This window comes from Gopherus evgoodei, chromosome 17 (genome assembly GCF_007399415.2).
Source record: "Gopherus evgoodei ecotype Sinaloan lineage chromosome 17, rGopEvg1_v1.p, whole genome shotgun sequence".
In the NCBI taxonomy this organism is placed as follows: Eukaryota; Metazoa; Chordata; order Testudines; family Testudinidae; genus Gopherus; species Gopherus evgoodei.
The window spans coordinates 22,555,067-22,569,939 of record NC_044338.1 but is presented as its reverse complement, the minus strand read 5'-3'; the positions used below and the strand labels follow the sequence as shown (position 1 = coordinate 22,569,939).

Sequence of the window (14,873 nt, the reverse complement as noted above, 5' to 3'; positions counted from 1 at the left end):
CAGTGCCGGATAGAGGGGAATGATCACGTCTCTCGATCTGCTGGCAATGCCCCTACTTATACAGCCTAAAATGCCGTTAGCCTTCTTGGCAACAAGGGCACACTGTCGACTCATATCCAGCTTCTCGTCCACTGTAACCCCTAGGCCCTTTTCTGCAGAACTGCTGCCTATCCATTTGGTCCCTAGTCTGTGAATGGAATCCTTCCATCCTAAGTGCAGGACCCTGCACTTGTCCTTGTTGAACCTCATGTGATTTCTTTTGGCCCAATCCTCTGATTTGTCTAGCTCCCTCTGTATCCTATCCCTACCCTCCAGCGTATCTACCACTCCTCTCAGTTTAGTATCATCTGCAAACTTGCTGAGGGTGCAGTCCACACCATCCTCTAGATACAACTGCATTTGCTCCAATCACTCAGACAGAGACAAATACCTACAAAATCTCTGCCAAGCGTTCTTAAAACTACAATACTCACCTGCTGAAGTGAAGAAACAGATTGACAGAGCCAGAAGAATACCCAAAAGTCACCTACTCCAGGAGAGGCCCAACAAAGAAAGTAACAGAAGACCACTAGCTGTGACCTTCAGCCCCCAACTAAAACCTCTCCAGCGCATCATCAAAGATCTACAACCTATCCTGAAGGATGATCCCTCACTCTCACAGATCTTGGGAGACAGGCCAGTCCTTGCTTACAGACAGCCTCCCAACTTGAAGTGAATACTCACCAGCAACCACGCGCCACACAACAAAAACAATAACCCAGGAACCTATTCTTGTAACAAAGCCCATTGCCAACTTTGTCCACATATCTATTCAGGGGACACCATCAAAGGATCTAATCACATCAGCCACACTATCAGAGGCTCATTCACCTGCACATCTACCAATGTGATATATGCCATCATGTGCCAGCAATGCCACTCTGCCATGTACATTGGCCAAACCGGACAGTCTCTATGTAAAAGAATAAATGGACACAAATCAGACGTCAAGAATTATAACATTCAAAAACCAGTCAGAGAACACTTCAATCATCCTGGTCACTGAATTACAGACCTAAAAGTCGCAATATTACAACAAAAAACCTTCAAAAACAGACTCCAAGAAGAGACTGCTGAATTGAAATTAATTTGCAAACTTGACACTATTAAATTAGGCTTGACTAAAGACTGGGAGTGGATGGGTCATTACACAAAGTAAAAACTATTTCCCCATGCTAATTTTTTCCCTACAGTTACTCACACCTTCTTGTCAACTGTTGGAAATGGGCCAGGGCTGAGTTGGGGGCATGAGCCCCCTCTTCCTGTGACCTGGAGTGCAAAATATTGGGACAATCCCAACATCAGCTGAGACGTGGGACAAACAAGTAAATATTGGGACAGTCCTGATCAAATTGGGATGTCTGGTCACCCTACCCTCAGCTCCCCTAGCTCTCCATTCTGCCTTTTCCGGCAGTCAGGCACCACCCCACAGCTCCCATTGGCCACGGTTCCCAGCCAATGGGAGCTGCAGAACCAGGGCTTGGGGCGGAGCGGAGGCAGCACGTAGCGCTAGGGAGCTGGGGCCGTCACTTCCCAGGTGCTGGGTAGGAAGCCTGCCCTAGCCTCCCCAAGCTCCACCCCCCAGCACCTGCACCATCCCCCCAGCTGCAACTCCCCCCCCAGCACCTGTACCTTCCTCCCCAGCACCAAGAGAGCCTCCCTGGGCTGCGGCCCCCTCCCCAGCACCTGCACTGCCCCTCCCCTAAGCTGTGACTCCAGTTTACAGGGAGTTGTCCTGGGGGGTTTTGCATTAAGTTGTGTCTGGCTTATGCTGGGGGATGTGTTGGGCTGTGTCTGGAAGTGTTGTGCTGAGATTTGTGCTGAGATGTTTTGCTGTACGGATTGCACTAGCAACTTCATGTTAAGTTGTACGTGGGGCAAATCAACCTTTGAAGAACTATGGTGGTTGGGTCAAGGAACCCACCATTTGTGTTGTCTCCTTCACATCACTGGCTCATTACAACTAATCAACTTGTTTCATTCAAATTAACAGTAGCTTAAGGATGGTGATTGGTTGAGGACTCTGGGCACATGTGACAGGGCATACTCACTCCACACTGGGTGAGGAAGGGTTAACCCTACATCGTGGGCCGAGGAAACCACACCCCCGCCACTGTACTGGATGGGGCTGAGGATTTGGAGTGCAGGAGGGGGCTGTGGGTTGATGCAGGGGGTTGGAGTGTGGGAGGGAGTGTGGCCTATGGGATGAGGCTGGGAATGAGGAGTTCATGGTGTGTGGAGGGCTCTGGGCTGGGGGGGTGCAGGCTCTGGGGTGCAAGAGGCTCTGGGTTTGGGGGGCTCAGCACAGCAAGTTGGGCTGCAGGAGGGGTGAGGGCTCTAGGCTGGGGGTGTGGTCTTTGGGGTGGGGCTAGGGATGAGGGATTTGGGGTACAGGAGGGGGCTCTGGGTTTGGGGGGCCTCAGGGCAGGGGCAAGGGCTTCCATTTCCACTCCCCTAACAGAGCAGGCGGCCTTTACAAAATGGTTTGGAAAGGTGGTTTTTTAAAACAAAAACAACCACCTGGTGTTCACTTACCTTCTTCTCAAAAATGGCTGACAATTTTGCTCAAACTTTCCAAAAAATTGGCCTGTGGCAAGTGTGGAAAATTTCAGACCTTACTGTTTGGCCACTGAAAACAACACTTTCTAATGGAAAGTGTCAGTCTATCTTATCCAGAGGTGCTGATCCTGCCTCATCCATAATTGGCATCGTTTTTAGTGTGAGTGCAGTGGGGCTGATCCCCACCCCAGTCAGTTAAGTGTTAAAGAACTCCTCTGGGCACAGTCAGCCTCAGCCTGCTGCACCTGTGAAGCATGTCAAGCCTGGAGATGGGTGGTCCCTAAAAGGGAGGATCGGGGGGGACTCTGAAGGAGCAGGACCACAACACAGAGCCTCTTTGGTCTCTGGAAGCAGGGATTGCAGACCAGGAAAAAAGTTTGAGAGCCTTGTCCACCTAGGCCCCCTCAGCTGTATCAGGTGGCACTTCATGCAGACAAAACTCTTTTCAGGTACCCCCTCCAGGATCATGAACATGCTGCAGCTTCCACATCCATTCATCTTCATTGTGTCTTTCACTGCTGACACCTTGAACAAAACACCTGTGGGGCAGTGCCCTGGTCTCTGAGACAGGAGTAGGGGCCACCCTTTCCCTGAGGGGTGCTAGAGACATATATAGTCTGCTAGGTAATGCTATCTGGTTAACGGTGTATTTGTTCCAATATACTGACAATAATCAGAAATGTGAGGTGATGGTATCTGAATACATATTTGCATAAATATTGAGATAATATCTTTAATGTATACAACTTGCCCTTTCACCATTCAGAGCAACCAGAAAGAGAATCAATCATCTGTACCATAAAGAAATTGAAGAATCACAAAAAGAGATGCCAGAAGGCAGCCTCCAATCACTAACTTGTAAATCTGCACTCATGGGCTTCAATTCAGTCTGGACTTTTTTAGCGAGTGTTATTAGCTAATCCTAGTTCTTTTAGCAATGGCCACTTGCAAGCTAATGCTGATGTAAGCAGAGTCAGGATGAGCTCTACCCTGACATCGGGTGGTGAATTATGGAGAGGGTGGAAAGAACTTCAGGGGCTGATTTTGTTTCTATAGGCACACCCACCCTGCCTAGCATGAGCCCACGGCAGCCCAAATGGTCATTTTGAGAGCTGTGGGATCCCCAATTTCTCTCTTATTGGGGCAGGAGGAATAAAGTGTTGTTACCCTGATTATATGAATGAGGGACTAGGAAACTGTTTTATGACAGAGGGTCTCACCATCAACTAAGTAGCACTCGCTAGACATGGGTTCCAAAACCCAGTGACTTGAGAGAAGTTGGGGACAGGTGTTTGTACCTGATGGTATGGACCCCCCCCCCCTTTTAAGGGCCTGGAACACTAGTTGTACTGTCTCTTCTCCCCACTGTTGAATAGCAGAGCTAATTTTGATTCCATTAGAAGTCTGGCTAGAGGCTGCTGAGCTGAATTCACTTTGGGCCAATGGTGCACCAGCTCTGGGGCTCTCCTACTACAAGCTGAAATTTCTAAGAGCTGAAATCATTAAAAGAGCTAAACTTACTGAGTTGAGATCACTGAGTGTTGTGTTAACTAGTGGGGGAGCCTGAAGATATATTGCTAAGAAGCTGGCAGAGCGGAGCAGTTTGCAGGACAGTTGGTACAGCCCACAGAACAGTGAGTGGAGCTGAGCAGTTTGAGGGATGGTTGGAGCAGCCCACAGAACAGTGAGCGGAGTGAAGTGGAGCAGTTTGCAGGGATGGCTGAAGCGGCTCACGGAACGGCTGGAGGAGCGGAGCAGCTGGTGGAGCAGAGCCGTTTGTGGTGAAGGCTGCAGCAGAACTCCACAGAGAGGCGGGGCAGTCAGCCTCGGACCACGTAAGGTGCCCCTTAGCATTCTGTGTGCCCCCGCCCCTTTTCCACCCAGGCTGGGGAGGGAGTAAAACTCTGCAGATAAACTTTTGAACCCTGGGGCAGCACTGATCAGGGACAGAGACTTTTGGGTTGTTGGACTTTGAGGTGATTGGACTTAAGATCCTAAGGGGAAGAGGACACTGCCAAAACTTACTTGGGGGAGGGTCTTTTGCTCATGGTTTGTGTTATGAATCCTGTTTGCGGTGTTTCCCCAACATAATGCCGCATTATTTCCCTCCTTTATTAAAAGGATTTTGCTACACTCAGGCTCCGTGCTTGCGAGAGGGGAAGTATTGCCTCCTAGAGGCACCCGGGGGGATGGTATGTAATTGGCCCAGGTTACTGGATGGGGGCTTGAGCTGGTTTTGCATTAAGTTGTTGAAAAGGAACCCCTGGATACTGAACTCGGCCCTTGTTGCTGCCAACTCAGAGAGGAAGAAGGGTTACATCAGTGTTGGAAGTTTTTGCAAATGGAAGAAAATCTACACAAACACAGGCAAAATGACAGCAGGTGGACCATGCATTCCAGCCAGCACAGAGCTAGGCCGTGCATTCCAGCCAGCAAATGTGACTAGTGGGTTAGACTGAAAGTAATGAAGAATCCTTGCCAGCAGCATCCTCAATCCAGCCCTCCAGGGAAATCTCAACTTCCATCATACGGAGTCACTGGATGCTTGTTCTGTGGGGTGAAATGGACAAGGTGTTAATAAAGCAGAGAAGGCTCCTGGGTGGCTGAGATTGTCCTGGACATGAAATGTCCCCTGAACTATTGTGTATTCTGTCTCTGAGTGAAGCAGTTTTTGGTGTTGAACATTTTTTGAGTATTAGCAGAATATTAGCTTTCCCCCCAGTCCTCTGGGACTTTCCCATTATTTCTAATATTGTTAAAAATTTAGATCAATGGCTCAGAATGCTTCTTGGCCAATTCTTTTGGAACTCTAGGATGCAAATTCTCTGGTCCTGCAGATTTAGAGAAATTTCTCTTTAGTGGGTGTAGTTTCACACCTGCCTAGTTACCGTTGGAATAAAAGGTATATTACCAGCACTGTAAAACACGACTGCATCATCCAGCTTCTTTTCAATCTGATATTAAGGGGCCCTTTAATCTACAGGACAAGGCATTACAAGGTCCAGTGGCTGGCAGATGAGGCTAGACAAATTCAAAACAGCAAGAAACTCTAACGGTTCACAGTGAGGGTGATCAAGTACTGGAGCAGATTACCCGGTCCCTGTAGTATTCAGCTCCTGGGGACTGAAATGCTTTAATTTAACACAAGTGATTAGGCTCAAAATAGGGGTTACTGAGTGTAATTTAGTGTCCTGTGTTGTACAGGGTCAGACAAGATGATCAAGGATCCTTCCTGCCCTTAAAGTCTATGAACGACTCCAGCTTTCAATCAAGTTTGGGTGTCTCTTTCTAAAAGTTATGCTCTAGCTCAATCACAGTTTATTGGTGTCAATACAGGACTGATTGGGTAATGGTCTCTGGCCAGTGCTGTGCAGGAGGTCACACCAGGAAACACCATCACCTTCCAGGTTTCTGTGACAGGATGTACTTGTCCCGTGCTGGACAAGGACGGGTTAACCCCACACTGTGGGCCAAGGAAGCCACATCCCCTGGCCCCTGCTGGGCAAACTTCAGCTGGAGTACTTGTATAAGGCGTCAGCCCAGCTCAGTCAGGGCTGGCTGCTGAGGAGGGGGACACACGCTGGCAGGTTCCCACCAGGAAGCTGCTGGAGCTGGAGCCTGAGACCATGGAGGCCAAGCCCAATAGGATCTAGACGGATACTCAGCTACTCATGGACACCCAGGAGATGTCGGAACCGCTGGGAGCTTTACAGGTCAGAGACCAGGAAATCCAGATATTGTGCTACTGGAAGACATGGTGAGAAGTCGCCCAGGGGAACTAGACATTGATCCAATTGTTGGATTGGCTCAGTGAAAAAGATTAGGGGTCTGGAGCACGTGACTTATGAGGAGAGGCTGAGGGAACTGGGATTGTTTAGTCTGCAGAAGAGAAGAGTGAGGGGGGATTTGATAGCTGCTTTCAACTACCTGAAAGGGGGTTCCAAAGAGGATGGAGCTCGGCTGTTCTCAGTGGTGGCAGATAACAGAACAGGGAGCAATGGTCTCAAGTTAACACAACTCCGCCAAGCAGTGCTAACATGCCCTCATGTTATAGTGAAGACAAGCGGGAGCCTATGGGGCAGATGGGAAGATCAAGGTGGAGGATTGGGAGGAAGGTCCTGTTGGAGGAAGGGTGGCTGGAAGAGTGAGTTTTGTTTGGGGATTGGGGTTGATCTGGGGCGGAAAGGCCAGGGAATGCTGGGGAGGAGAAGCCTCCATGTGGGCCCAGTTGTGTGTGTTTCTCTGGGCATGAGGTCTATTCTGTACCTTCTGCTCCATAGTTACTGCGTTGTCTCCAAGGTGACAAGTCAAGACTGTCGATCACTCTGCAGTTCACAAAGTCCTCAGGATAGCGGTTGACCTTGAACGCATCTCTGGGCACCTCTCTAATGCGAGTGTTATCACAGAGAACCCGTGACAATGAACTTCTGCTCAGGGCACGGTGCTGCTGTGGAGTGAAAACCCCGGGATTCTCCCACCAGAATCTACAAAGAAGCAGAAAAGCAGCAGTGTTACAGCCTATGTTTATCCTTCTTGGGAATGAATTTAGTCCTGGCAGGCCATGATTTGTTTTGTCTCCATTGATATGAAAAGTAGCCTTGCCTGTGAAAAGGAAACACAAGTGGTGGTGTGTGAAATCTGGGACTCACTTCAGTCAGCAGCAAAACTCCCACCAGCTGCAGTGGGGACACATTTTCAGCTGGTAGTTTAAAAAAAGTGTTTTTCTAATGTTAATAAATCTTCTATAGCCAAAATGTCTTCAAGATTTCTAGAGAGAGACTGAAGATTCTATACGGATATTTTCTATTGAAAATGAAAAGAACTTAGATGGCAAAGTCATGGGCTAAAAAGCTTGTGTGGGAATCACAGATGTTCTCTAGCCTGGGCTGTGCAGGAGCTCAGACAATGATCACCATGGTCCCTTCTGGCCTTAACATCTATGAATTGATGCAAAATTTAGGAAAACCCTGAATTAAAGTTGCCTGTGCAATCTTAACTCTGCCCTCTTGTGCGAATGGGCTGTGTTCAAGACTGTAATTGAATGATCACATACTGTTTAGTCCACAGACGACCCCTGGCTCACTCAATGCACGGTGCTGTATGAATGAGGCAGCTGCTAGTTCTTTGTTGTAACGGGGTTTGGGGGGCCAGTCGACCTACTGGTTGGAGGACCTGACTGCCTGCTCCCTGCTTGTGTAGTCGAGGTGCTTCAGACTTTAAGGCAGGGTGGACAGGGGCATACAGTGGAGTGGGAGAACCTGGGTAAAAGGATCTGCAATGATTGAGAACCCTGGAATAAGTTGGCTAGAACAGTGAGCTGGCTACCATGGCCACCTTCTCAAAGGTTTCAAAGAGGGTCTCAGGATCATCATCAGGTCCCATCTTGACGAGTCTGACAGCTGGGGTGGGGTTCACTGGTTCTGCTGCAGTACATGGCCATAGTAACGTAGCCACCTGCTGGACCAACTGCTGCTGCCAGGCCTCTAAGTCACAGATCAGCTGCTGCTGCTGTTTGGCCGTTCAAACTCTTGCAGCTCCTGGCCTTCTCCTGGGGCAGTGAAAATGAGCATATGCGTGAGGATGAAGGGGAGCAAGCGACAGAGGGAGAGGGGATGCAGTGAGCAGAGGTGGAGCCTTGGGGAGGGTGGGGCCTCAGGAAAGGGGTGGGGCAAGGGTGTTTGGTTTTCTGGAATTAGAAAGTTGGCAACCGTATACTGGGGGCCTTTCTGGGATCCCGTCTCCCTGCAGTGCTATACGTGCTAGTATAAGGGTCATCTGAGGGGAGGGAGAAATGGGACACTTCCCCCGCAACTATCAGGCGGGGAAACAATAACTTATCCCCCCACCATCAAGTCTGTGGCAGAGGGGACGAGGGAGGGAGGGGAGGAAGTTGGCCCTGCTCAGGTTCCTCCGGTTTATCACTTGTTCCTTTGCCAGACCTGAACCCTGCAGGCTGAGATTCACCAGGCTTGGGCTCTGACTCAAGCTGGATTTTTCTGCTGTGTTTCAGCAAAAATGGTTTGGCTGCCCTTGAGAACCAGGGGAGGGAAAGAGGTAGCTTTGCCCACGTTAGCCAATTTTTCCTGCCATTTCTTTGAAGAACTCTAGTGCTCCCAAGGGTCTGTGGCCTGGGTGTGACATTTAGCAGGCAGAACAAACACTTGTAAGTTATGGAGCTCCTAGCTCTGTGCCCGTCTGTGAAACGGGGCCCATAACACCTTCCTACTACTTGTTGTGAAGATACATTGGTGATACTACGGTCAGAGCCCTGGAACTGCCCATGAAGAAATGACAAATTCTGTATTCAGTGCAGGATTTGGATGATGTGAGGTGAACATAGCAGGGGCCACATGCTGAACAATAGGGATAAGAAGAAATCTTGAACAGCTGCCTCATTCCTGGAGCGCTGTCCGTCCTGTGTTGTTGTTCCCAGAACCCCGACAACACACAATCATGTAATTAAAAAGATTGTCAAAATGCACACACACAAGGGTGCTGAGTTAAGATTGCAGGCAGCCTTATTTCTGGCATTTCCTAACGTCCGAGTGTTCATATTTGCAAACTGCATAACTTTTTTTAATGTAGTATTTTTGCACGGCGTAAATTATGGGAGAATGGTGGTGACATCGCTGTTAAAAGGAAAACTCCGCTGCAACGTTAATAGTCAAATTAAACCTGCATTTCTAAGAAATGTTTTGAAAGTGGCAATACACGAAACAGAAATTAAAATTGACATAGTGTTTGCATTTTTTGTGTAGGTTTGAAGCAGGCTGGATTCATACACCCAGGATAATGACCACAGAAATTACCACCTTTAAAAGAGATTTAAGGGGGTGTTTCACCTTTCTTCAGAGCCCTCAACAGACCATCCATGCACCAGTGAGTGGAGCTGTCTGGCCACGTAAGGGTTAATCAACTGCCCTTCCCACAGGGGCGCCCCTTGAATAACTGTGAATGAAACTCCGGTATTGAGCTGTGGTGCTTGGAACACCAAGCTGGTCCATCGGTGAGGGAATGGAACAGCACATGACACCAACTGCCATTTGTTCTTTTGTAAATAAAATGGAAGTGGAGATTCATTTTCCAGTCAGTCTACCTGTCCCCATCTCGCAATTTCCTGAACTGAGTTCCAATGATGCAAGCCAGGAGAGGTCCCACTCTGCCATTGGGAACAAATGGCTCCGCGAGTGCCCCAATCCAGATGTCGATATTGTCTGGTGTCCCGTACAGATCCATGAACTTCCTGGCCAGCTGAGGATTTCTCAGTACTTTAGAGAGTTCAGCAAAGTTGCGAGGCTGTGAGAGCCCACAGAATTGCCTCCAGGCGTTATACCCTGCAGAACCAGAGCAGAGCAGTCAATACCTCCATCTCCCTCCCATCTGTGCCAGCATCTCCCTATTGTCCTCCATTCTCCACATGCAGCCCGCTTTGCCGGTGCCCACTAGTAACATTTGCCTTGTCCGAGGTTTAAAAAAATATTTCAGCAGATGTTGATGTGTCATCTAGAATCAGATACTGAATTAACAAAGTTCTGTCTTCACAAATGGGAGTGGGAGTTAAAGCTGAGTTGGAAAGTTCAGTGTCCTACTAACTTTATGTGCTACTGGGAGTGAACATATCAATGAGGAATGCAGTACAGGACATATTATCAATCCCTGTTTTCAGATGCTTGTAACTTTCTGAAGTGTCACCCGAGGAAAGGGACTGGCTTTTCCATGAGCTAGACTGTGTCCATAAGACAAAGTCCTTGTTCAGGGGCAGTGTCTCGCCGGATGCCCCCAAGGCCAGTGCTCCCTCCCTGTCTGCAGGAAGCAGTGACTCCTCCTTGTGTGCCAGCCTCATTACTCTGAGGGCTGGGGGATGTAAGCAGATGTGTAGCACCCCTTGCTCCAGTGCACCAGAGCCAAGCTTTGCAAGATGCCGGGGAGTAAATGCTGGGTGAAAATCAAACCCTTCGTTCAGGCCTTTAACCTGGACACCATCTTCAACTTGGTCCTCACAGCCGGCTATCTCTAAATTTTGCTGATTCTTTCTGTAAAACATCTCTAAGATAGGGCCGTTCCTGTCCATCCACATAGCTACAGCTCATGGCCAGGATCTCCTCATCTTGCATCTCAATTACTGCAGCAATCTCCTCTCACGCCTTGACAAATGCAATCTTGCCCCACTCATAACAATCCAGACTACTTCTGCAAGGATAATTTCCCTAGCCCATTGCTTTAACGACGTCATTCCTCTTTAGATCCCTCCACTGTCTCCCACTCCTCTAATGCATCAAACACAAGCTGCATGTATTCACTTTGATGCCTATCATCAAGGCCTCACCCTGCCTATCATCTCTCATGCACCATCTAGGTGTCAATTCCTACATGCCTGGCCAATGGCAGCCTCCATTGCCCACTTGTTAAATTTTCAAACAAGCACCTTTGAGCTTTCTCTCACGCTGTCCCTTGCACATGGGAGGAGCTTCCTGCCAACATTCTCAAAGCTACCTCATTATCTGCCTTCAAACTCTCCTGAGAGTGAAGCCTACAAATGCTTGCCAACAGGTAGGCTGCTGCTGTTCTGAGACCCACTGCCTGTCGTGCTGATCAATATTGTATGTTTCCTTGTGCTTCCCTAGAGGTAAGTCTGTAGCCATCTATTGTCTCATCTTGTACTTAGATTCTTGTTCTGTCTTCTTGTTCTGTACATAAGAACATAAGAACGGCCGTACCAGGTCAGACCAAAGGTCCATCCAGCCCAGTATCTGTCTACCGACAGTGGCCAATGCCAGGTGCACCAGAGGAAGAGAACCTAACAGGCAATGATCAAATGATCTCTCTCCTGCCATCCATCTCCATCCTCTGACAAACAGAGGCTAGGGACACCATTCCTCACCCATCCTGGCTAATAACCATTTATAGACTTAACCTCCATGAATTTATCCAGTTCTGTTTTAAACGCTGTTATAGTCCTAGCCTTCACAACCTCCTCAGGTAAGGAGTTCCACAAGTTGACTGTGCGCTGCGTGAAGAAGAACTTCCTTTTATTTGTTTTAAACCTGCTGCCTATTAATTTCATTTTGTGACCTCTAATTCTTGTATTATGGGAATAAGTAAATAACTTTTCCTTATCCGCTTTCTCCACATCACTCATGATTTTATAGACCTATATCGTATCCCCTTTTAGTCTCCTCTTTTCCAAGCTGAAGAGGCTTAGCCTCTTTAATCTTTCCTCATATGGGACCCTCTCCAAACCCCTAATCATTTTAGTTGCCCTTCTCTGAACCTTTTCTAGTGCTAATATATCTTTTTTGATGTGAGGTGAGGAGACCACGTCTGTACACAGTATTCGAGATGTGAGCATACCATGGATTTAGATAAGGGCAATAATTTATTCTCAGTCTTATTCTCAATCCCCTTTGTAATGATTCCTAACATCCTGTTTGCTTTTTTGACCGCCTCTGCACACTGCGTGGACATCTTCAGAGAACTGTACACGATGACTCCAAGATTTTTTTCCTTACTCGTTGTAGCTAAATTAGCCCCCATCATATTGTATGTATAGTTGGGGTTATTTTTTCCAATGTGCATTACTTTACATTTATTCACATTAAATTTCATTTGCCATTTTGTTGCCCACTCACTTAGTTTTATGAGATCTTTTTGAAGTTCTTCACAATCTGTTTTGGTCTTAACTATCTTAAGCAGTTTAGTATCATCTGCAAACTTTGCCACCTCGCTGTTTACCCCTTTCTCCAGGTCATTTATGAATAAATTGAATAGGATTGGTCCTAGGACTGACCCTTGGGGAACACCACTAGTTACCCTTCTCCATTCTGAGAATTTACCATTAATTCCTACCCTTTGTTCCCTGTCTTTTAACCAGTTCTCACTCCATGAAAGGACCTTCCCTTTTATCCCATGACAGCTTAATTTAGGTAAGAGCCTTTGGTGAGGGACCTTGTCAAAGGCTTTCTGGAAATCTAAGTACACTATATCCACTGGATCCCCCTTGGTCACATGTTTGTTGACCCCTTCAAAGAACTCTAATAGATTAGTAAGACACAATTTCCCTTTACAGAAACCATATTGACTATTTCTCAACAGTTTGTTTTACTATGTGTCTGGCAATTTTATTCTTAACTGTTTTGACTAATTTGCCTGGTACCGACATTAGACTTACCGGTCTGTAATTACCAGGATCACCTCTAGAGCCCTTTTAAAATATTGGCATTACATTAGCTAACTTCCAGTCATTGGGTACCGAAGTCGATTTAAAGGACAGGTTACAAATCTTAGTGTTTGTACAGGGCCTAGCACAGTGAGGTCCTGGTCCATTACTTGGGCTCCTAAGTTCTACAATCAAGCAAATAATAATAATCCGAGGGTCCAAATCTGCCAAAGGACATTGTTTTGTTTTTGAAAGTTTGAGCAATTTCTACCAAAAACTGAAGTCCAGATAATATTCCTGCTGCGAAAAATCTAGTCACCACAGTTTTCATGGACTCCAAGGCCAGAAGGGACCCCTGATCATCTAGTCTGACCTCTTGTAAAGCACAGGCCAGAAACTTCCCCAAAAGAATTTCTTCTGAAGTAGTGTATCATTTAGAAAATCCATCCAACCTTGATTCAAAAGTTGCCAATGATGGAAAATCCACCACAGTCCTTGGTCAAATTGCTCCTGTGGTTGATTACCATCACTGTTAAAAATGTATGTGTTATTTCAAATCCAAATTTGTCTAGCTTCAGCTTTCAAACATTGGGTCTTGTTATACCTCTGTCTGCCCGTTTAAAGAGCCAATTATCAAATGTCTGTTCCCCATGTGGTACTTACAGACTTACAAGTCAATCATTAACCTTCTCAGCATCAAGCTAAATAGATTGAGTTCCTTGACTCTTTCACTATAAGGCAGGTTTTCCAATCCTTCGATCATTCTTATGGCTCTTCTCTGAACTTTCTCCCATTTATCAATGTCCTTCTTGAATTGTGGACACCAGCACTGTACACATTATTCCAGCAGCAGTCACACCAGTGCCACATACAGAGGTAAAATAACCTCTCTATTACTGTTCAAGATTCCCCTGTTTATGCCTCCCAGGATCTCATTAACTCTCTTGGCCATGGCATTGCAGGGGGATCTTACGTTCAGCTGATTGTCCACCATGACCCACAAAATTTGTCAGAGTTTGAGACAATTACAGCAGAAAATCTCCTGGACATCTTCTTCTTGTTGGGTGCTGAGACACTGTCCTCTCCTACTCCTTTTACCACATGCCCTGTTGGTGGGGTTGCCCCCGTCCCTCTCGGGGGTTCCCAGGGCTCTGCCCTTTGCTCATCTCCCTTCACTCCCTGGACAGCCTCACAGGACTCAGCTCTCGTCTGCATGCTAATGGCTCACACAGCTCTCTCCATGTCTTGCCTGTCTCCTGCCATCCAATCCTGCCTCTCGGCCTGACTCTCTGACATCTCCCTTCAGGTGTCCTATCATCATCTTACCCTGAACACAGCCAAATCCAAACACCTTCCCTTCCCTCTTCTCCACCACAATCAATAGCACCCAGCCTGTCACTCAGGCTTGCACCCTGGGGGCTATTTCTAACTCCATCCTCTCCCTTGCTGCCCATCCAGGCCATTTCCAAACTCTGCTGCTTCCTCTTCAGCATCTCCAAGATCCCGTCTTTTCTTTCCATTCCCACACCAGAGCTCTAGTCCAGGCCCTAACTGCTGCACCAGCCTCCCTCTGACCACCCGGACACACCCATTCCTTCTGGCCGATCAGAATCTAGCAATAGAGCCACCTTCCTTCTCCATCCATCTCATCACATCCCTCTCCTGGCTCCCATCAGCTCTGACATCAGATTTAAGCCTCTGGCTGCCACCTCCAAGTCTCTGTACAGTTCTGCCCCTCCCTAGTTATCTTTCCTTTCCAAATGTTGCATTACCACCCCCCCATCTCCTCTACTCCACGTCTGCCCATTTGTCACACTCTCTGACAGCCAATCACCTCCAGCCTCCTCCCTCACATCCCTCCTTCCCATGCATGAACTCCTCAATCACGTCCCAAAGGCCCCACACTATCCATATTTAAATCCCACTTAAAAGCCTTTTGGTGAATGTTGATAATCAGTGCAGAATTGTTTTTCCTGCCTGACATCTCTCTGTCCACCCATCCTTAGCTCCTCAGGGCAGTGGCTGTCCTTACTTGGCTGTCTGGAAAAATCATATTGTGGGAGCAACTGCAAACAATGCAGAAAGATCACTATTACAGCCTGTGGGATGCAGCCTTATG

The 14,873-nt window shown here is 47.5% G+C and overlaps 1 protein-coding gene across 1 annotated transcript in view; it reads right to left on the bottom strand.

The window, feature by feature from the left end:
- Positions 1–6,853: 6,853 nt before the first annotated feature.
- The window catches only part of LOC115636663 (myeloperoxidase-like), a 41,978-nt gene continuing 33,958 nt past the window's right edge, over positions 6,854–14,873 (bottom strand). The window contains exons 10-11 of the mRNA XM_030537030.1: positions 9,695–9,932; positions 6,854–7,082 (exon numbers count right to left, since the gene is read on the bottom strand). Of these exons, the coding sequence (XP_030392890.1) occupies positions 6,854–7,082; positions 9,695–9,932 (467 nt within the window). The remainder of the gene's footprint in view (positions 7,083–9,694; positions 9,933–14,873) is intronic.